The following is a 23,911-nucleotide window of genomic DNA, read 5'->3' as shown; positions in this document are numbered from 1 at the left end:
TCCAGGCTGGTTTTTCAAGGATATTTATATAGTGAACACTCTGAAAGGTAGCAATAAGCTTTTCCTTATGGAACAGAGGATGGATTTGTTTTCTGCCCCAGAAAATGAAAATAATGTCAGAGCTTGAACAGGTTTGCACGTCAGCCCTGTAAAACACTGGAGTTCCTAAACCTAGGGTTCTTCAGCCCGGAGCACGTGCAGTACCCATCTGGCCCTCTACACCTTGCCCTGTGGGAAGTGGCGCTTGGGAAACCAGCACAAATGATGTACCTCTGGATCTTGCTGTTACCGTGAAGAGAAAACTGTCATTAGTCTCTGACCCAGGGGTGATGTATCTTCTGCCAGCGTCCATGAGACGGTGGCAGGCTAACTTGGTAGCTATCAGGTAGGTTCAAATCCCAGAACCTTTATGGTTCTTGACCTTTAGTTCATAGATCTTTTGTAATAATTAAATGTAGTCATGTGTAAAGCACGTAGGACAATGCCTATGCCTCGTTCATAATAGTTACACAGTAAGTGGGAGCCAGCGTTAGTATTTTTCTTGTTATTATTGTTATGATTATTACCTGCCTCAGAGGATTGATTGGGGATTAAGGTAAAAAATATTAGCATAGTGTCTGGCCCATGGTAGGCTTTCAGGCATGGGGTTCTTTCTTTCATTCATGCATTGTATCATTTCAGGGAGGCTATAAGAGCAAGAAGGGATCTCAGACCCACCATGAAGGTAGATTAAGTTCTTAATATGTTTTCCTGAGCTCAGCTGAAGGAAGGTGGCCTCACAGGGTGGGCACGGGGACCTCAGGTCTCTGCGCAGCTTCCTAGGACCCCACCCTCCATCCAGAGCCACAGTGAATCATGCCAGGTAGAGTTTGCCAGGCCTAGGGACAGCCCTTAGTGCTGCATTCTAATTCCACACTAATTCCCCTCTCGGAGAAGAATATGTTTGAACATAAAATTTTTATTTAAGCATAGGTTTATAGACACTGGGGAGGAAGCACTCTGTGACCCAGAGTCCCTGATCACTTGCGGTCACTCCCCAGCCTCCCAACCTTGACTTGACAAATCTGACCACGTGTTTGCTGGAGGTTGGGCTTTTCCTGTGCTCTGGCTACAGGGGTGGATGAAAGAGACTTGGTCCCTGCCCTCAGGGAGCTTGCAACTGAGCAAAGAAAACACCATTGAGTAACATACAAATGAAGTAAAACTGTAACTGTGATGAGTGCTGTAGAGGAAACCAATGTTGAATTAACTAGGGTAAGTAACGCATCCGGAATCTCAGCAGAGTAGCATCATAAAAGTTTATTTCTCATTTACATCGCAGTCCAGTGTGGCTAGACAGTGGGAACTGGGGTTGGTATGGGGATGAGAGGACCTCTTGGGCTTCTTCAGTCTTCCCAGGGTCTGGACTCTTTCTCTGAGTCAGTGCTGCCCTGTCTAGGGCCCCCTCCCTTCTCTGTGTCCAGCAGGCACACCAGCCTGCCATTGGCTCCCCCCACTTCACCTTATAGTGTAAATTCGAGGGAGCCTCGGAAACGTGGTCCACCCGGGCGCCTACAAGAATCTCTAGTTGTTTTGTGATACAGGAGACAGCAGAAGAGAACAGAGTTGATGGTGTCACCCAGGAAGTGACTTTGGTTAAGACCATAGGTTCCGGAGTCAGATTGCCTGAGTCCCTTCCTGGCTCTGCCACTTGCCAGGTTGGGGACGTTGGGTTTAGTTGTGCATCGTCTCTATGCCTCAGTTGTGAAATGTGGGTGAAAATAATAGAGCAGTCTGAGAGAGCAGATGAAGTTAACCAGTGCACTCCAAAAATATTTAGCACAGGGTCAGATTGGTTTATTCTAAGTAAATCAGTGCAGTTAAATTATTATCATGGTTGTCATTAGTAATGAGAAGGCAAGACCTGAAGGAGGTCTTGAATGTTAAAGGCGGTTTAGAATGTTAAACCAGTGTGGCAGAAAACACTATCGTCTAACTCTTTGTTACTATCCCCTCCATTCCCACCTCAGTGTGAAAGTTCACCTGGTCCTTTGCAAACCAGTACTGGAATAGCCTACACTCTCTTCTCTTCTGCTAATTTCCTTGGTTATATCAGGCTCCCCGTGCCCACCTTCTCACTAAGATTCTGATGGGGTAGGTGCATGGTTTTAATTTTAACTCAGATTTTGCAAATAGCTGTTTTTCTTTTCCCTCTTTGAAAATGATGTGTTCAATTAGCTTTTCTCCAAGGTTCCATCTTGTCCTAACAATCTGTATATCTTTTCATGGAAAATCAAAACATGATGCTGACTGCCCGGATGCCGGGTCTTGCGTTTGGCGGCCGGAATCTTGAGTTGGCAAATAGTTTCACGTGCTGGCGCTTAGATTCAAGGCAGATACTGAGAGTGGAGGCGGAGAATCATTACTCATCACAGTGGAACCACTAGCAGCCCCTCAAGTCATTAATCTGCTAAACGGTTCCCTTTTGTGCTCAGGAGATCCAACTCATACTGCTGTCACTTGTGTAGCTGCCCTACCCTGCAGTCAGAAGCCCGCCCTTTCTACCTACATAAAAGAAACACTCGGGGCTTCCCTGGTGGCGCAGTGGCTGAGAGTCCGCCTGCCGATGCAGGGGACACGGGTTTGTGCCCTGGTCCGGGAAGATCCCACATGCCGCGGAGCGGCTGGGCCCGTGAGTCATGGCCGCTGAGCCTGAGCGTCCGGAGCCTGTGCTCTGCAACGAGAGAGGCCACAACAGTGAGAGACCCACGTACCGCAAAACAAACAAACAAACAAAAAGAAACACTCTTCATGAAGGGCCAAGGGCATTGTTTAACTTTATAAGACTAATTTCTAAGTGAAGTGTTTACAGGGGTGTCAGCATTTGAGACAATTGACATAGGCTAGGCTCTTTGTTGGAATTCTCTTCACCTCTGTGTTAGGGCTCAAGAGGCACGATACTTGACTCATCGTTATGGGTTGTCTCTCTTGTGCCAGGCACTGTGCTGGCTCATGAGGACACAATGGTGACCCAAACACTGTCCCTGCCCTCAGTGAACCTGCCACTTGGTAGGGAGAACAGATGATAATCAAACACTCGCTCACATCCGATATCTAACGGCATCATGACAACAACTGATGCTCTGAGTGTCCATTACAAGGGGATTTCACTGAAATGGGTGACGAGGAATGGCTTCCTTGAGGAGGTGACCCGGGAGCTGAGGGTTGATGGATGGAGTAGCAGGTATCTGGGCCCAAGGGAAAGGAAAGCTGTTCTTCAGAGGGGGCAGATGTGCTCTAATGACTCAAACGTGGGTAAGCCTTTGAAGAAAGCTAAGGGGACCGTGGCATATGGCATGAGGCCAGAAGAGCGGGTGCTGAAGGCCGCCATGTGAATAATGGTCATTCACTTCAGAGCAATGAAAACCCGTGTAAGGGCTTTGAGCAGAGAAGAGTAGGCTGCTGACTAGGTCAGATTTGCCTCTGGAGAAGATCACTGTGTCTGGAGGGTTGAGTTGAGTGGATGCGTGTGGACCAGAGGGGAGCTTCCTCTAAGAGTCAAGGACTTCATGAGAAGCCAAGACAGCTCAGTGTCTGGGGGATAGAGGTGCACAGTGAGAAGTGCAGGCACTTAGATGGCCAAACACATAGGGCTTGGTAATGGATCACATGTGGAAGATGAGAAGGAGGAAGTGTCCAAAGAGACCCTCCAGGGCTTCTGAGTTCCGAAATTGCATGGAAAGTTGTGCCATCCGTGGACATGGCGCCGAATCTGGGGAGAAAGACCATGAAGAAGTTGTTCTGAAGTTTCAAATCTTAATATCAATTTAAGATTACAATTAGAATGACATTATTTGTCACTTCACAAAACATATTGTGGAAGGAAGAAAAAGGAAATGGATTACCATGTCTTCATCGCCTCCCACGTTTTGGGTGCTTTTAATGTATCCTGGTTCATCTTTCTAGTAACCTCGTAAGGCAGACACCACCCTCATCTATCAGCTCAGAAAAAGGTTCTGAAAGATCTCCTCAGTGGCCTAAAAACATACAATTAATGACAAGAAAAATATGTTTTTGGTCACAGGGTTATATGAAACCACAATCTCCCGCAAGTTTTTCCACCACAAGGTATTTCCTTTGTACCCACTTTATGTTGGTTTTCTGAGAGACAGTATGGGATTCTGGTCCTGAGGAATGTACAGTAATCTCATAGGAAGATATTGGTTATAATCCCACAATGGAGGATGAAACAAGATGCTCTGGGTTTATAGAGGGGGAGGTTTGGGACTGCTTTGTGCCTTCTGGAGATGAAAGAATCTGAGCTGTGTCTGAGGAAGACATTCACTGTGACCAGTGTCTAGGATGCGCAGAGGGGTAGATGTGGCCTGGCCACTGCAGGCTGGAGAGATTCATAAACGGGAGACAAAGAGAAAGAAAAGAGGGAGAGGAGAGGGTGTGTAAACACATGTTAGAATGACTAGAACTCTTCGCTATCTTGAGAAACTTAATTTTAACCATGAACGCAGCAACCGAAAGTCAAAATTAAACAGACTTTGTAACAGTAAGAGTCCTGAGCTCATTAACAATCTTCAAATAATTTATAATTAGTAATATTAAAAAGAATTCTGAACAGGGGCATGAATATGCAAAGCTCCTTTGTGTTCCCTTAAGCCAGCCATTTCCAAATCGGGCAGCTTTTTGTACCTGCATATAACCTCAGAGTGCCACAGAGCTGGGCGAGGAACAGAACAATGCTTAGAAACAAGCAGGATCAATATTTAATGAATGATTTTTTGAACCCCTTGGAGCTTGTCTTCTTTTTTTTTGTCTCTTCTCTCTCCTGGAAACACACACACACACACACACACACACACACACACACACACACACACACGCGGAAATTAACGTTAAGCAATGCAATTAGTGAAGATATTTTCACAAATCCACTAAAACGTGTACAAGAGACTGCTAATAGTGTTTACCTCCAGGAAGTTGTTGGCAAGAATGGAAAGGGGACCAACTTTTCATTGTATGTGATTATGCATCTCTTGAATTGTTAGAAGATGTGTATCTAAATACATTTTTTTTAAGTCCATTATTTTTGTGGCCTGAAAGGCACCAAGATGTAAACAGAAAGTTTATGGACTCAGACGCTGAATACCTGAACCTGGCACTTCCCCAGTGGCGCAGTGGTTAAGACTCCCAATGCAGGGGGCCCGGGTTCGATCGCTGGTCAGGGAACTAGATTCCACATGCATGCCGCAACTAAGAGTTCACATGCCACAGCTAAGGAGCCCACGTGCTGCAACTAAAGGAGCCGGCAAGCCGCAACTAAGGAGCCCTTGAGATGCCATTAAGGAGCCCATGTGCCACAACTAAGGAGACTGTGATCCGAGGAGCCCACCTGCTGCAGCTAAGACCTGGCACAACCAAATAAGTAATAACAAAATAAATAAATGAATATGTAAAAACAAATACCTGAGCCAAAGTTTCCTTATTCACAGGGTACAGGGAATAATTCTTACCTTGCATGATTTTTGATGAGGCTTAGGGATAGAGTATATTCAATACCTGGCATAGAGTGAGTGTTCAATAATAAAAATTGTACTGTTGACAAATGAAAGTCTTTTCTGATAGGTTGTAGCTAAGTAAAACTTTTTCTGGGGAAGTTTTAGGTCTCAAGAGGTTTTGGAAGTAAAAATACGGACCCGGTATTCAGAAATGAAAACAAAAGGGTCTCTGGTGAGACCCCCTCCTTCGTGGCTTGTGGACGCCACCTTCTTGCTGTGTCCTCACATGGCCCTTCTTCTTTGAACACATACTCCTGGTGACTCTTCACTTCTTATAAGGATGCTGGTCCTGTCAGATTTGGGCCCCACCCTTATGACCTCTTTTGACCTTAATAATCTCCTGTAAGTCTCTGTCTCCAAACAGTCACTCTGAGGGTGAGGGCCGGGTTAGAACTGCAACGTATGAATTTGGGGAGGACACTATTGAGTCCTTAACACCCAGTCACAGGTTTTACTCCTAATTTCAGAGTTACAAATAGCTGTGAGACACAGGCAAAGTCGGGAGAGGTCTGGAAGTACCAATATTATTCCTCAGGTCCTCTCTTGCCTAAGGTCACACTTTGGCCCAGAGTGATAAATTAAATCTTGAAGTAATGTATGTGTGTATGTACAAAAGTAAGAACTGTTTTGGCCATGAAGCATCATTACTTTTAACTTAGGTACACAGCTTCATGATGTTTTTCTGGGAATCGACAGACTAGGTACATCCCACTAAAGCATTCCATAGATACCAAATCTCAAGCTAGGATACACCATTTGTTTGTCCACCAGGAGGTCTATTGTTAGCAAAAGGAAATTTGTGTTTTTCTGTATTTATTTTTAATACTTATTTATTTATTTGGCTGCACCGGGTCTTAGTTGGCACTTGGGATCTCTGCTGCTGCATGGGCGATCTTTAGTTGCAGCATAAGGGATCTAGTTCCCTGACCAGGGATGGAACCTGGGTCCCCTGCATTAGGAGCATGGAGTCTTAGCCACTGGACCACCAGGGAAGTCCCAGCAAAAGGAAATTTGACCAAGCAACCTTTCTTCTATATTTCTGGAAGGTCCTCCCTCATTCACCCTCCTCCCACCCCAAGTAAAGTTGGAGGTGAATTGTAGGCCTGCTGCCAACCGTATCCTTCCCAATGGGATTTCTTCCTCTCCACCATCACCACAAAGCTCTGGACAAACCCTCTGACATTTTGTTCCTCCAACACTTTCCTCTTAAAATGTGGTCCCCAGACTTGCATCATCACCTGGGAGCTTGTTAAAAATACAGAATCTCAAGTCCACCCTCCCCCGCAAGGCTGACTAAATCAGGATCTGCATTTTAACAAGATGTCCAGGGGATTTGTTGGCACATTCAAGTTTGAGAAGCACTGTTCTAACACACCAGGTCTTCCCTGCCTCAGCGCCTTTGCACCTGCCCTGTTACTTCCCATGCATGTCTCCTCACCGTTCGGGTCACAGCTTAAAAGTCACCTTTTCTGCCTCTCTCGTCTTCTTTTTAAAGTAAATGCCCTGGTGTTGGCCTTGCATTTGCATTCCTGCTCGACACCTGTTACAATATATAGTTTATTAATTTGTTGTAATGTTGCTTCAGCTGTCCCAGTAAGTCTGAGCTCCTTGAAGAAGTCTTGCCCAACCCGTTTAACAGTTGTATCCTAATGAATATCACTTGGTGCATTGGGTGGCCGAGAAATGGTTGTTGAATTAAAATGAGCAAACTGATATTCCATGAGTGTTACCTACGTGTATCTCTAACGTTATCTTCTTTATTCCTTCCTTGCACTCACCTTAAACTACTTACAGCCCCTCATCCTCATTGCCATCCTTGAATCAAGTGCTTTCGTGCTTTCTTGGATTTCCTTAAGTTTCTCACTCTTCCTGAATGTTTTTTCCCCATCTCCTCTCACTAAAGAACACTTAATCACCCTCAGAGACTCTGCTCCAATATTCTAGAAAAGACAGCTTAAGGACCATTTGGGCCACAGTTGTATTTTGAATTCTATTGCATTTTACTGAGTTTACATGCATATTTCTACCATGACACCAGGATCCTCTAGAGGGAAAGGAAATAATCGTTTATCTTATCTGTATAGCCATTGCTTAATGTAGTGCATGGAACACAGGAACTGCTCAGTAAATGGCCTTTGAATTATGAGACGGGAGAAATACAAGAGGATGTGAGAAGGTTGGTGTAACGAAAGCCAACCTACATCTACTTCAGAATCTTGGCATAAAAAGTCCTTCCTGACTAGTATAGTCCCTGTAGACTGTGTGCACTTTTCTTGATGAAAAAGCACTTTTCATCTCCCTTGTGTTCCAGCGGTCCTGGAAATATAAGCTGAATGAAATAAACACTTAATTTGTCTCACCTTCCTAAGATAACCTAGCTTCTCAGTGTAACAAATAGGCTGTCTTAGACCATTCAGGCTGTTACTACCCAATGCAATAGGCTGTGTGGCTTATTACAACAGAAATTAATTTCTCACAGCTCTGGAACCTCAAAAGTCCAAAATCAAGACACCAGCAGATTCGGTGCCTGGTGAAGCCTGCTACCTGGTTCATAAGATGGCCATGTTTTCACTGTATCCTAATTGGTGAGGGAGTTCTCCGGAGTCCCTTTCTAAGGGCATTAATCCTGCTCATGAGGGCTCCACTCTTAAAACCTAATCACCTCCCACAGGCCCCTTCTCCCCACCATCACAATTGGGATTAGACTTCAGCATATGAATTTGGAGGGGGCGGGGAAACACAGGCATTCATTCCATAGCGTGTGCTGTTTGGAGAGGCCACTCCTCTCTTCGCTTTGTGGACTTCCAAATGCGTAAGGCAGTAGACTCCACTCCTTTTTTTTTTAACATCTTTATTGGGGTATAATTGCTTTTTAATGGTGTGTTAGTTTCTGCTTTATAACAGAGTGAATCAGTTATACATATACATATTCCACTTCTTAAATAGCCTAATTTTGTTTGTATACCTGTGGATATAGATGTCAACACAAATGCATCTCAACAGCTTTCTGCAAAATTCCTTAGGGCATGGGACAGAAGCCAGGGGCAGTAGGTGGCTACCTAATTAAATGTTGTTTGAAGGGTACCAAAGGACCACTGAACCAAATATATCACGTCCACCACATCTTCTGAGCTGCCAGCTAAACCAACCATTTGAGTTATTTCCTCGGATTAACCTGGAGGTGTTTGTGAAAGAGATGATTGTCCACCTCGTCACTGGACAGCATGTGCTCTGAAACGAGACGTACGGGTTTATGCTCAGTCTGTAGAGAGCAGTAACCCATTTCTCTACAAAACAGAGGTTAGCTTTTCAGTTTGGCTCACCAGGTGTTCACAAGGAGGACGTGTCTGGCTCAGTGTTGATAACCTGAGTAGGGGAGAGGGTGTGCCAGTCAGCAGAGGCTGCATGAACAAAGGCGTGGAGGCAGTGGACAAGAGAAACCTGAAAACCGCATGAAGTAAGAGCTGCTTCTTATAATGAAAGTTAGAAGGAAGAAATTAAAATACCTATTTTAATTGGATATCACTGTCTTTAACACACTCTCATATATGCAATCAGATTTGATTCTCCAACAACTCCATTTTACTGGCGAGAAAATTAAGCCGCACAGAAGCCCAAGACGATCCAGCTAGCGTTCTGAGAGTTGACAACCGCACTAGTGTTCTCTGACTTTCCATGACCCCACAGGTTACACTAGTCCAAGGAGGGAAAAGATCTGAAAGGCAATGCTAGAATTCCAATCGAAATATTAGTTAACCAATGTCAGTGTTTTCTACAGTGTTACTGGAGGGATACAGATTCTGCAGTATGTTGAGATAATAAATGTTACAACAGGGGAAAGAATTATTTGTTCTGAACTCCAAAGAATTAGAAAGCACTGTCTTAAATCAAAGCATGATCTCTCCTTAATAGCATTACTTCTCAGGGTCTTTAATAAACTAATATGCACTGTGGCTCCCCTGACATCGTGATACTGAACCGTGTGGTTTTCTGTGTTCAGAAGATCGTGTTGCAGGGCTCGTATCCATCAGAATGAAATGTGGGATAATGATGCTAAATAATCTGTATGAAAACAATTTCTATCCTCTAGCTCAGCAAAGGGAAGCAAGAGATTCAGAGGCTGAGAATAGAAGAATAGAAAGGAGGGAAAAGAAAACAGAAAATGAAAAGCTCTTCTTGTCTCAGAGGGTAAACTAACTGATCAGCATTCTTCCCCATTGACCTGGCAGAGAGCATGACTCACCCCACGTGAGTGGGTGAAAAGCAATTTGCAAGTTGTCTGGAGTGTGCAAACCTAAGATGAATGGCTGCACGGATTAAAAAAGAAGATTTAGTAGCAGAGATATGAGGACTTCTGTTGTTCTTGCTTGTATAGTTTGTCATATTTAAGCAAGTCAGAGTTGGGAGGCTCAAACAAAGAGGAAGAATAAGGAGCATTCACGGGCACTAAAAGAAGGCATTTTCTCCTAAGGGCGTATCCCCTTATGTCTTTTCTTGGAATAGAATTTGTCCAAGTTTCATTCCATCCTTTAGGCTCTGTTGGGCATTTAAACAAACACATAATAGCCCCAGTTTTCCCAGTGGAAGCAGAAGAGGCAGGAGACTAGCACAGATAAAATGCTGAGAGATGTCAACAGAGGGAGACGGCATTTCCAGCTTGGAGGCTTCAGAGCAGATTTGGGTTATTTGAATGGTTGCAGAATTAGGGGAAAAGCATGACAGCTAAAAGGATGAGTGTAAACTAAATAATGCAAATAGGGAACCATAGGGTATTGAAGGGAAACGCAAGCAGTGCCCTTTGCTAGAAGGAAGATGGGTATGGGTGGGGCTGGAGGTTGATGAAGGTGCAGTAGAACCACACTCGCCTTCCAAGAAGCCGCCCTGGCAACTTCATGACAAATAGCATCTGTGAGCCGCTCTTCTAGGCATAGGGTGGACATAAGGAAACAACATAAATGTGATCTCTTCACATGGAGGGAGATGAACACAGAAGTAACCACCCGGACGTTTAATTTCGGATAGTAACTTAACAATGTAGAGAAATAAAGCAGAGGAGAGGAATAAGAACCGACAGGGAAGACTGACAGCAAAGAGGGTAACTGAGAGGACAGGATAATGATAACTTTAATAGAGCAATGTTTGGGGACAAAGAGGAAAGAGGTTTATGGAGAAGATTGGAACAAACTTTGCTGTTTTTTGAGGGGAGCAAGGTGGACGAGGCGTCAAAGATGACAGTACAGTCGCTAATAATAATTGCAGTAGATAAAACTCATTAAGGTTTTACTATGGGCCAGACTACACGCTTCACATACATTCATTTTCTCAGTAATTCTGAAGCCAAATCTGGCCTCTGTACCCCGACACCGAATTAATTCTTGGAGACAGAGTTTTGGGTGAAGTAGAAAAGAATAGCTTCATTGTTTTGCCAGGCAAAGGGGGCCACAGTGGGCTAATGCCCTCAGAACTGTGTGTCCTAACGGGGGTGGGTTTGTGAGGGGTATTATAGTCAAGGGGCGGGGTTGTTGATAAGGGCCACCTGGCATCAGGTGATGATGGGGCCAACTGTGACCTTCTCTGATATGAAGAGTGCTTCATCAAGTAGTTAACACCTTCCATTTGGTGGGGATTTTAGTTCTGCAGAAGAGCTCAAAGATATTGTTACGTGTGTCCCTTGAAGGGGACCAGGACCCCGCCCCAAGGCTGCACCATTGTTTCTTGGCCGTTCCTCCCTGGTCTCTGCATCCCTCCCCACCCCCACCTTCCCTGATTAGCAACGGTTTGAATCTGGCCTTCGGAACTCAGGGAAGGGGACACAGAAAGGCTTTTGTGCCCAGAAGCCCCACAGGGTCCTCCTCGGTTTCAATTCTAGGAGGTAATCATTGCTATGTGCATTTCACAGTTGAAAAAAATAATAATAAGGTTCAGAGAGCTTAAATGACTTGGCTACCATGTGACCCAGCAATCCCACTGCTGGCATATACCCAGAGAAAACCATAATTCAAGAAGACACATGCACCCCAAAGTTCATTGCAGCCCTATTTACAATAGCCAGGACATGGAAACAACCTAAATGTCCATCAACAGAAGAATGGATAAAGAAGATGTGGTACATATATACAATGGAATATCACTCATGCATAAAAAGGAACAAAATTGGGTCATTTGTAGAGATGTGGATGGACCTAGAGACTGTCCTACAGAGTGAAGTAAGTCAGAAAGGGAAAAACAAATATCGTATATTAATGCATATATTGGAATCTGAAAAAATGGGTAGAGCCGATCTTATTTACAAAGCAGAAATAGAGACACAAACGTAGAGAACAAACGTCTGGATACCAAGGGGAAAAGGGGAGGATGGGATGAATCGGGAGATGGGGATTGACGTATATACACTATTGATACTATGTACACAATAGATAACTAATGAGAATCTACTGTATAGCAGCAGGAACTCTACTCAGTGCTCTGTGGTGACCTAAATGGGAAGGAAATCCAAAAAAGAGGGGATATTGTATACGTATGGATGATTCACTTTGCTGTAGAGTAGAAACTAACGCAAAATTGTAAAGCAACTCCAATAAGAATTTAAAAACAAAAAAAAAATGACTTGGCCAGTGTCACTCTGCTAGGATTTGAACCCATGTCTGTCTGAGTCCAAGGCTCATGTTATTAACTCCTCTGGTATAGCAGGACAGGTTGGAGGGTGGGTGGAGAGATCTAGAAAACGGGAAGGAAGGCGGTACTTCTAGTTTTAGATATGTAGAGTCTGAAATGCCACTACAGCATTAGTTGCTGATAATATGTGGCTGGAAGAATCAGAGCTCAAGAGAGAGGGGAGGCCTGACAATAGCCATCTTTAAGTTTTTGCCTGGATTAATTAGACTTAAGTTGATCACTGAAGGCATAAAATATTCCAGTAAAAATTAATAATTAGGCACTTACGATGTCTCAGACACACACCTTACACATTCTGTCTCCTTTGTCACAAATGCATGTCATTCATAACAAATAAGCTAGGGAAACACGCTTCATATGGTTGACTCGCCTTGGGTCATACTGTCTGGCGGTGACGAAGCCAGTCTTTGAACCCAGGAAAGGCTGACTTCCTAGCTCGTGTTCTTTCTATTTTGAGCTGTAGCTAAGTTTACCGGAGGAGAATGTTCAGAGAGCGGTCAGGGACCTATTGAAATCCACTTCTGTCCCTGGCTGCAGGCGATTGTTCTGGCTCCCCATGGTGTGTTAGCTATGTTCGTGTTTCCACTACCTAGCAACTTGGTGCTCCAGATTTAATTCCCTTTCTTCTCTCAAAATGCCGAGGACATTCCACATACAAACTTCCATTCTTCAGATGTGTATTAAATGACCAACAAATAGATGAGACTCACGTAAGTCCTTATGGATCCTTTGGTCAACTCCACTTACAGTTAAACTCCAGTTTTGGCTGGGGGAAAATTGTTTCTACAGTAGTGGTCAGTCTTTTCTCTCACCTCTTTCACCTGCCAGTGTTCTTGATTCCCCTCTCAGATTCTGGGTTTCCAGCGTTGAGTAAAGTGGATGGAAGCTCTGAAATCACTGTGTTTACAGAGGAGCTGGGAGACAGATTTTAATGAGTCACATATCTGCACAATTACAAATGGTGTTAAATTCTTTGAGGAGGGATCCTTGAGAGGTTATAAATGGAGGAACCAACCCAGTGAGGGTGGGGCATCCTGAGCAAGTGTCCGGTAAGCGGAAGAGGTATTGAACAGCTAGTTACAGCACAGAAGCCACCGTGGGGCAGGGTGCTTCATGGGACTCATAGAGCCAGGAGAGAGAAGCCACCTGGTGTGTGTCCCTTTGAGCCGATGCTCAGCTAGGAGGCTAAAGAGCAATAAGAAGCCACTGAAGAATTAAGCAAAAAAGGTGACGTGATCACATCTCCATGCTAAAGCATCCTCCTGGCTCTGGTGCAGAGGATGGGATTAGGGAAAGGCCAGCAGGAAAGAGAGGTGAAGAAACCGCATAGAAAGCTTTTGCAGAGGAGGTGTGATAACAGGTGAGAAAAGAGGATTCATTTCTCTAAGGCGTTCGTTTCTGTCTCTTTTGCTCCCGACAATTAAAACGGGATCCAGCACCCAGTAACCTTACTTAATATATAGTTTGTTGGATAAAATAATTAATGTAAGTGATTGCAAGAGGGAAACCCAACACAAGTTGTTGGTCACTTAGATATGGGGGGAAGGGGTGGGGACCAAAGGAAAGGAAGATGTCAGCGATGACACAGCTTCTGGTTTATGGATTGATAAAGCTGCCATGCGCTAGGGCTTTGTCCTTTTGTCATCACCTCTGAGTCAGCCGGTGTTTTCTGTAAAGGGCCGGATAGTAAATAGGTTAGGTTTTGCGGGCCATGCATTCACAACTACTCAGTTCTACCAATGTAGCCTAAAATGGGCTAGAGGCAATATGTAAATGAACAGTGTGGTGATGTCCCAGGAAAACTTTATTTATGAAATCAGGTGGTGGGCAGGATTCGGCGCACTGGGGGCCATAGTTTGCCAATTCACGGTGAAGATCATGAATTCAGTTTTGAACAAGTTTATTTGAGGTATTTTTGAGGCATCCATGTGAATATGTTTACATTGTAAATTATTCTTAAATCCGTGCTTTAAAAAACTACTTTCAAATGTTTTTAATAATTCAAGCAAGATTAAATACCTAATGTTTGATCGGTAAGCATCATTTAGGGAACTGTGTCCCCAGGCGGGGACTAGATAAGAGATGATTTGTAGGTAACATGCACATGATAAGGAGATGGCTCTTCTGGCAGTTTTGTTTCTGAAAGAGTTAGCTAACTAGTGTCAGCAGATATGTATTGTTTGGCCAACTGAGTATATGGTAATTTTGAAAAAGCATCAACATTGTGAAAACTCGAAGGTTCCCCAGAAGGCTGTCCTGATTCTTCTGGAAAAAATAAAATTAAAAAAAAATAAAAGGAAGATCTGAAGCCAAGTAAAGATAACCCTTTTTTAGTTAGAGGTATAGAAAAAGGTGTGATAAAGAAAGAAATGTAGAATTACTTTGGGGGCAAACTGTTCAATCCGTCTGGGAGCTTTTAATTACGCAAATTTAATAAATACCACCCTCCTTTCCCCTTGTACTTAAGGAAAACGCAAGCATTGAAATAGTAAATGCAGGGCTTCCCTGGTGGCGCAGTGGTTAAGAATCCGCCTGCCAATGCAGGGAACACGGGTTCAAGCCCTGGTCCAGGAAGATCCCACATGCCACGGAGCAACTAAGCCCATGCGCCACAACTACTGAGCCTGTGCTCTAGAGCCCACAAGCCACAACTACTGAGCCCACGTGCCACAGCTACTGAAGCCTGTGCGCCTAGGGCCTGTGCTCCGCAACAAGAGAAGCCACCGCAATGAGAAGCCTGTGCACCTCAACAAAGAGTAGACCCCCCTCGCCGCAACTAGAGAAAGCCCGCGCACAGCAACGAAGACCCAACACAGCCAAAAATAAATAAATAAACAAAACAAAAAAAGAAAGAGTAAATGCAGATCATTTTGGCAGAACTACTAATGAAGTCTATTCTTGATGTATAATTCAATATGTATTTGCATGGACATGTAATTTATTTGTGTTCCTTTAGACTTTGTTTTGAGGAGAAGCACTCTTTTACTCTCACGTCAGTTGTTTGCTTTATGGGCTGAGCCTTTCTAGGCATTTTAAGTTGTTTAGCCAATGACATTATGAAATATAAGTCCGGAGACCTTCCTGAACTGTGAAAATTTATAATTCCACTACAGCGCCATACTTTCCCATTAAACCATAAGAGTATAACTGAGAATTTTAGGTGACCTTCTCAGACTTTTAATGAGAGCTAGTGCATCCTAAGGTCAAGAATAGAAGCCTGCAGTCAATAGATTCTCTAAACAAAGCAAATATTTTCTCCTAAATTCCAGCCCTTCAGAGAGTTTAGTTCATTCTTTCTCATACTTGTCTACATATGACCAGAGGAGCTTTCAAACACCCTGCTGCCTATTTGGAATTTTTAGAAGATCCCCAAGCGATTGAAATGTGCAGTCAAGTTTGGGAGCCACTGGCATCATTCAAAAACAGGTCTTAATTCAGAGCAGACATACAGATGGCCAAGAGGCACATGAAAAGATGCTCAGCATCGCTAATTATCAGTGAAATGCAAATCAGAGCTACAATGAGGTTCCACCTCACACCCGTCATATGGCCATCATTAAAAAGTATACAAATAACAAATGCTGGAAAGGCTGTGGAGAAAAGAGAACCCTCCTACACTGTTGGTGGGAATGTAAATTGGTGCAGCCGCCATGGAAAACAGTATGGAGGTGCCTTAAAAAACTAAAAATAGAGCTGCCTTATGATCCAGCAATCCCACTCCTGGGCATATACCCAGACAAAACTATAATTGGAAAAGATACATACACCCCTGTGTTCATAGCAGCACTATTCACAATAGCCAAGATATGGAAACAACCTAAGTGTCCATGAACAAAGGAATGGCTAAAGAAGATGGGGTGTGTGTGTGTGTGTGTGTGTGTATTCAATACATACATATATATAAATATACATATATATATATATATATCCAATGAAATATTACTCAGGCATCAGACATAATGAAATAATACCATTTGCAGCAACATGGATGGACTTAGAGATTAGCATACTAAGCGAATTAAGTCAGAAAGAGAAAGACAAATACCATATGAAATCACTTATGTGTGGAATCTAAGATATGACACAAATGAACATATCCATGAAACAGAAACAGAGTCACATGGAGAACGGACTTCTGATTGCCAAGGGGTGGGGGGAGGGGAGGGAAGGAATGGGAGTTTGGGGTTAGCAGAGGCAAACTCTTATATACAGAATGGATAAACAACAAGGTCCTACTGTACAGCACCGGGAAGTATAATCAATATCCTGTGACAAACCATAATGGAAAAGAATATGAAAAAGAATATATATATATACACATATAGCTGAGTTGCTTTGCTGTGCAGAAGAAATTAACACAACGTTGTAACTATAGTTCAGTAAAAATTTTTTTAAAAAAAGGTCTTAGTAGCAGTACAGAGCTGTCCACATCTTGGACCTCGAGGTGCTTTACAGTGAGATGAAGCTCTAAATCCCTCCATGGGTGCCCAGGGACTACCGTACTTAAGAACTAGTCAATTATGTACTCTTTTATGTACAATCTTTTATATACAGTTTAATGAAGAAAGTGTATGGTACTTTCTTCCTAGAGTATATTAAACACGATGAATTGTACAAATAATTCCAAATTTTGAATAAGTAGAATTTGAATTAAGTGCGTTTATAGCAGTCCCGAAATTCTGTTTTATAGTCCCGTCCTGCTGCCTAAAATTTAACAATCGGGGCTGAGGCTTAAAAAAGAAAAAAAAAAGACATTGAGATACTACAAAATTCCTTGTAAAGCCATTCTACCTTACCCACTCCCCACCGGAACCTAAACCTGGTTCTTTTCTAGTATTAGAAATTCAGCATCCTTGTGCATTTTTCCTGAAAAGATTTTTTCATAAATTAGCCAGGACAAATATATTTTAATGAACAAATGGTGTTTAATAAGAAAGCTCTTGTTAAATTAGCTCATTCTATTAAGGTTTTAGTAAGTTAAAATGATGCTGTTGCAAAGAATTATGCAACAAAAGCACCAGCCAGCTCGCTCTACAGAGTGTGCGCTGGAAAATGCAAATGAAACTTCACTGGGGAAAATATCCCTGCAGTGACACAGTTTTCCTTCAGAGAGAAGATGTCTTCTAGATAAAAATGGATGCACTGAACAGTGTTTATAAAAATCCTCTCTGTTTGATTCCTGCATTTGGCAGTAAGACAGCAACTCATTGGGTTTTATTTTAAAATTCCAGTGATTATGAGGTTTGCGCGTCCCCGGTGGAATAGCTTTCTCTGCTAGAGCCAGACCCCAATTTTTCCTTGCCAAACACATGTGCTAAAGAACTTTAGCTGACAGGTCCTTTTTCATTCTCTCTGAGCCTGAAGCAGTGGAGTCACAGCTGATTTTTTTTGAGTCCAGGTGTCTACCGCCCTCTTTTCTGAGTGCTTTCAGGAGACAAAGATAAGTGTATCCGATCACGTGTGATTCACAAGTTTCCTTTCCTCCTGGAACTCTACTACCCACGCAAGAACTTGAATTATTGCCGAACTGTCCAGTAGTCTCAGGCCTTCACGTACCAGCTGCAGAAATAAGAAAGAGTGTGTTAGAATGTTTGACTGTAAGTGGCAGGCTACCCATGAGGTATTGGTTAACCAAGGGAAGTTTATTGTGCCATGTTCACAGTTCAGGGTAGGGTGGTACCAGTGTTGGTTCATTTGGTTGACAAAATGATGCCGCTGTTGGGGCTTCCCTGGTGGCGCAGTGGTTGAGAGTCCGCCTGCCGTTGCAGGGGACACGGGTTCGTGCTCCGGTCCGGGAAGATCCCACATGCCGCGGAGCGGCTGGGCCCGTGAGCCATGGCCGCTGAGCCTGCGCGTCCGGAGCCTGTGCTCCGCAGCGGGAGAGGCCACAACAGTGAGAGGCCCGCGTACTGCAAAAAAAAAAAAAAAAAAAAAAAAAAAAAAATTGCCACTGTTAAAATAAATGATTAAAGAAGACAATTTAGGCAGTACAGACACACCTTATTTAACATTTTGTGGACAGTCTTCTTTCAGAGAACTGCAAAATGGGGTGGAAAGCGGAAAGCTCTCATAGGATAAAGAATAAGGAAAAGACATATAAAAATTATCTGATGGGCTGGGCCCACATAGTCAACCCTTTTTGGGGTGAGAAGCCCCTGAGTTGACTTAGCCTTTGGTGATTGGCTGTAGATGTAGATGTACTGCATTTCTGTTCGAGTGAAGCTTGTTCACAGGAATGTGAAAGTTATCTTAGTTTTGGCTTACGGACGTGGCACCCCATACAGGAGTGGCTCCATGTTGAGCCTAGAACATTACTTTGAGAGCATCAAAGATACAAATTCTGTTTTTGTTTTTGTTTTACTATCCTCAGCATATCAGCTTTGTTCCTTCAGCTTGTCTCTTCGTGGTGGCAGAATGGCTGCTGCAGCTCCATCTATCACATTTGCACACATCAAAGGCTGAAGACAGCATCTCTCTCTTTTGTGCCTCTACTTTAAAGAGTGAAGAACGCTTTCCTAGGACTCCACAAAAGGCTTATTTTTGCTTTCATTGGCCAGAATTACCTAATTTTCTCTTTTTTAAACCATTGATTCACTTATCCATAAAATCTATGCGCCATGCATGGTGTTAATTGATGATACTAGCTTTACAGGTGTATTCTCTTGCCAAGGGCTGAGATCTCAACAGTCCTTTGCCATGAGCCAGCTACTGAGCTGATCCAGTATCCAATAACCATAAACTTGGGATGTCCGGGAAGAAAATGCATTCTTATCAGGGAATTTAGAACTGTATCTTCTAAAGAAGACGATGGTAAACATCCTAGCCTTTTTCCTAATCTTTGTTGACCTGAAATAAATAGACTGACATATATTGCTCCAGCAAAGATGGGTTTACTTGAGATCAGCAAGAGAATTGCAATTCGGGTCTGAAACCGTGGCAAGCCACATGCAAGACCCCTCACGGCAAGGAAAGGAGAACACTTTTGTAGAGGGGAAAAGGAAGTTGGAGGGCAATAGTAAAAGGTTCATGGCTTTTCATTGGTCGAGTCCTTCCAAGGAAGAGGAATCTTCTTCCTGTTGGGTTCAGCTACGGGCACCGGGCGTGAGATCTCCCCCTTCTCCTGACACTCTTTAATTGAGATTTCTATTTATAAATTTTTTACATCTTTCTGCAATTTAACTTTGGCTTTCCAGCTAACTAAAGAAAACACAGTTTTGTTGCAGAGTTTAGAACAAACTTGAAATTTGCATTCCTTCTAGCCTTTTGACAAAGTCAATTGACATTACAGTTAATTTTTCAAAACCCTAAATTGTTACCCTCTTTAAAAAAAATAGGTGCCCGTGGTCATTTGCAGCTGTTTCTTCTTAGGAAACAAGACACTAAATTTGTGTGGATAGGTAAAGATATACACAAATCATACGTGTCACTTTAACAAAATTCTCACTTACTGGAGCTCTTAAAGGTTAGTTGGTACCTTTATGGAACATAAATAATATTTTCAATAAATAATGATTTTTGTTGGCAAAGCAAGTAAATTAGACTTCTGTTCATTTGGAGCAAGAAGCAACTTTGTTGCTTTAATATATACAATTAAGTTGAGTTGCGATCTACTTTAAATGAAAATTGAAAACAAATTAAGTAGTCAATGTAATGTTTGTGGTTATAGCTGTTGTATACATTTGGTTAAGTTGAGAAAAAAAGCTGTTCAGCATTGCTGACCATTTTATTTGTGGTGAGGGGGGATTGCAAGCTGGCAACATATGAAGTTGGCTGTAAAATATTACATATAATGATAATTTGTTTTTATATTTGTATGAGCCCTACATCTATTCCATAGCTTAAGTTTAATCATATGGTATATTAGTTCCCACTCGTGTTGGAATCAGGCGATCTCAAGTTTAGCTAATGATATTTATTTGCAAGTTTTTTTTGTTAGTCTTTCTTCCCAACCATGTGTAGGGCCTTTTACTTTGATATTTTGAAACATTTGTGTTAATAATAGCAATGTTTTAGGTTCCAACTTCTTGAAATTGGACGTTTATAAACTTAATGCATGTCTTTTTCTCTCTTGTTACAAATTATTTCCTTAATTTTATGACTTTGGGATGGCTGACAATGACCTCCTGGTGCAAAAATGATGATGTTGAGAAAGAAATGATTATGTTTTATATCTGGTTAAATTTATTAGTGGTGACTTGGGCTTTGTGCTCAGGCAGATGAGTTCATAGGAGTCATCCAAAGATACTTGGGTCTCTGATTAAAGTTTAAATTCAATCACTAGAAGGTTATAATATTTTATAAAGTTTAATCCTTGAGCCGTTCTTTTCCCCAGAGTTAACTACATTTGATTCAGATGTTGAATGTAGTTCTCATTCAAGTTTCGATGGAATCATCACACCTTGCTATACACCGCATCCTGTTTTAACAGAGCATTCCAATTCCACTGAGCAATAAATTAGTTCCCCCCCTTATGTCTTAAAAGTATGCATTTAAAAAAGGCTCAGGGACTTCCCTCGTGGTGCAGTGGTTAAGAATCCGCCTGCCAATTCAGGAGACACGGGTTCTGATCCATGGTCTGGGAAGATCCCACATGCCGCGGAGCATCTAAGCCTCTGAGCCACAACTACTGAGCCCGTGTGCCACAACTACCGAAGCCCGCATGCTGCAACTACTGAAGCCTGTGCATGTAGAGCCCGTGTTCTGCAACAAGAGAAGCCACCACAGTGAGAAGCCTCACACCACAACAGAGTAGCCCCCACTCCCCGAACATAGAGAAAGCCCGCACACAGCAACAAAGACCAAACACAGCCAAATCAATCAATCAATCAATCAATCAATAAAAATAGTTAAGACTTTCCAGTATCTTTCTAACCTGTATTTTTGTTCACATATCTTAAAAATTTGATTAACTAGATATGGGGAGTATCAGCCAGATTTGTCCATTGGAATGTATTCGTGTATTTTTTAAGTACATCTTTTGCAACACGTAGATACTAAAATTATTCATTTAGTAGGTATATTTTTCAGGACCCTTGGTTACAAGTAAGAGAAATGCAATTCAAAGTACTTCAGCATAGCAGTTTACTGAGTCACATAATGACACAATATAGGGAAAACCTGCTTCAGGCAGAGCCGTTACCAGGAGCTTAAACAGGCTTATCAGTAATCTTTCTCTTCAATTCTCTACTCTGCTTTCCTTGATATTGGCTTCTTCCTCTGAGAAATAACTTCCTCTTTATAGCCATGAGCACCAGCATCCTTACATCCTGGAACCTGCAAATCCAGCAGAAACAAAGATTTTCATCCTACGTAATCTCTGTAAAAGCCGTGAAGTTAAATGTTGTGCCATTCTGTAATGACCCCATCCCTGACCCAGTCTCTGGGGCTAGGAGGTTGGAATGTATCAGTGGTTGACAAAGTGTGATGACTAGAGAATCTCCAGCAACACCATCTGTGATTTTGTTAGAAATATATACTCTCGGGCCCCATCCTAGTCCCAGTGAATCAGAAAATCTGAGAGTGGGGTTCAGCACGCTGGGTTGTAAAAACACCTCCAAGTGATTCTAATGTGGACTCAAGCTTGAGAACGACGCACTATCCTAATTGGCCCAGCCTGGGTCTTGCTTGTCACCCCTGGAGTTTCCGTGTAAATCCCATCTCACAGAAAGTACATAGGAAAAAAAAAAAGTGAGGAACTGATATCAGGAAAAAAAGAATAGATGCTGTGCTGGAAAAGATGAGATATCAGCCCCGTAATAAAGTTCTTCTTTGTTTCTGATGCCATTATTTCTCAGAAGACTGTTAATTATGAATTCCCCTCCAGAAAGCCAATATTCTAAATAAGCAAGCACACGTTCATCCTCCTCTAGGATATAGTGTTTTAGTTTAAATTTCATCTCCAAATAGGTACATGGCTCATCTTGAAAGGTTTCCAGACCATATTACGTTCTTATCAAATGCTTCGTTAACTACAATTAAAACTTTCAATAATGAACCTTATCACTCCTCTGTGATAAATAGAATAGGTTCATTTGCTTCAAAATTTCTCAATGAAAATGGCAGTGATGCCTACAGAATTTTAGAAAAGGTGGTTAGCACTGCAATATCATCCAAAATAATTTAAAAACAATTAAAAAAAGCAAAAGCATCTAATAAGGGAAATGAATATAGCTTTTCACGTTACTTAAGATTTTTAACTTAATTTGGAACATTTGCACTTATTACCCAGGAGGCGGCAGTAGAGAGCATGTCAGTAGTCTCTGACTTTATCTAATCCTAAGAATCCTCTGAGTACTTGTTGAAAATGAAGATCCAAAGGCTCCTTTTCAGGATATTCTTATTTGGGGGGGGGGTCTAGGGTGGGAACGGGGGGTCTAGGGTGGGAACAGGGAATCTGTATTTCCAATAGCTACCACAGGGAATTCTTAACAATCGGCATGTTTGGCACACTCTACAGTGGTGAAGACTGAGGATGCTATAGTGAAATGGTGTGGGGTTGAATCTTGGTTGTAGCTCCTACAGCTGGGGGTTACTTTACCTTGTCAAGTCTCACATGTTGTTATCATTACTGTTTGTTGTTATTGGTCTTTTTCTTTCCTCTTAACTAATCTACCTGTTGCACCTTCTTATTTCTTGTTGCAGATAGAGGACATGCAGTGGGGTAAAGGACTCCGGGAGATCCCGCCGTCAGTGTGTACACTGCCCTGCAAGCCTGGGCAAAGAAAGAAGACACAGAAGGGAACTCCTTGCTGCTGGACCTGTGAGCCTTGCGATGGCTACCAGTACCAGTTTGATGAGATGACATGCCAGCATTGCCCCTACGACCAGCGACCCAATGAAAACCGAACCGGCTGCCAGGATATCCCCATCATCAAACTGGAGTGGCACTCCCCCTGGGCCGTCATCCCTGTCTTCCTCGCCATGTTGGGGATCATCGCCACTATATTTGTCATGGCCACTTTCATCCGCTACAATGACACTCCCATCGTCCGGGCATCTGGGCGGGAACTGAGCTATGTTCTGTTGACGGGCATCTTTCTTTGCTACATCATCACTTTCCTGATGATAGCCAAACCTGACGTGGCAGTGTGTTCTTTCCGGAGAGTTTTCTTGGGCTTGGGTATGTGCATCAGTTATGCAGCCCTTTTGACAAAAACCAATCGGATTTATCGCATATTCGAACAGGGCAAGAAGTCAGTGACAGCTCCCAGACTCATAAGCCCAACGTCACAGCTGGCGATCACTTCTAGTTTAATATCAGTTCAGCTTCTAGGTGTTTTCATTTGGTTTGGTGTTGACCCACCCAACATCATCATAGACTATGATGAACATAAGACAATGAACCCTGAGCAGGCCCGGGGAGTTCTCAAATGTGACATTACGGATCTCCAGATTATCTGCTCCTTGGGATATAGCATTCTTCTCATGGTCACATGTACTGTGTATGCCATCAAGACTCGGGGTGTCCCAGAGAACTTTAATGAAGCCAAGCCCATTGGATTCACCATGTACACAACATGTATAGTCTGGCTTGCCTTCATTCCCATTTTTTTTGGCACCGCTCAGTCGGCGGAAAAGGTAAGTGAAAATGCACACTGCACACCATGCGTTTCAAAAATGTGTTCCTTTTTGAAAATATTGAAGCCACATCGATTGTATAGAGCAAGAGGTTTTAAAAATGCAGAATG

The 23,911-nt window shown here is 42.8% G+C and overlaps 1 protein-coding gene across 1 annotated transcript in view; it reads left to right on the top strand.

The window, feature by feature from the left end:
* GRM7 (glutamate metabotropic receptor 7) overlaps positions 1-23,911 on the top strand; it is a 567,524-nt gene that overhangs the window by 374,231 nt on the left and 169,382 nt on the right. The window contains exon 7 of the mRNA XM_027093810.1: positions 22,866-23,801. Within this exon, the coding sequence (XP_026949611.1) occupies positions 22,866-23,801 (936 nt within the window). The remainder of the gene's footprint in view (positions 1-22,865; positions 23,802-23,911) is intronic.

The sequence above is a fragment of the Aethalodelphis obliquidens genome, unplaced genomic scaffold (assembly GCF_003676395.1).
Source record: "Aethalodelphis obliquidens isolate GAN/ISIS:26980383/991018 unplaced genomic scaffold, ASM367639v1 scaffold86, whole genome shotgun sequence".
NCBI lineage: Eukaryota > Metazoa > Chordata > Mammalia > Artiodactyla > Delphinidae > Aethalodelphis > Aethalodelphis obliquidens.
Note: the sequence above shows the minus strand (reverse complement) of the source record. Positions and strands in the feature narration are given on the sequence as shown.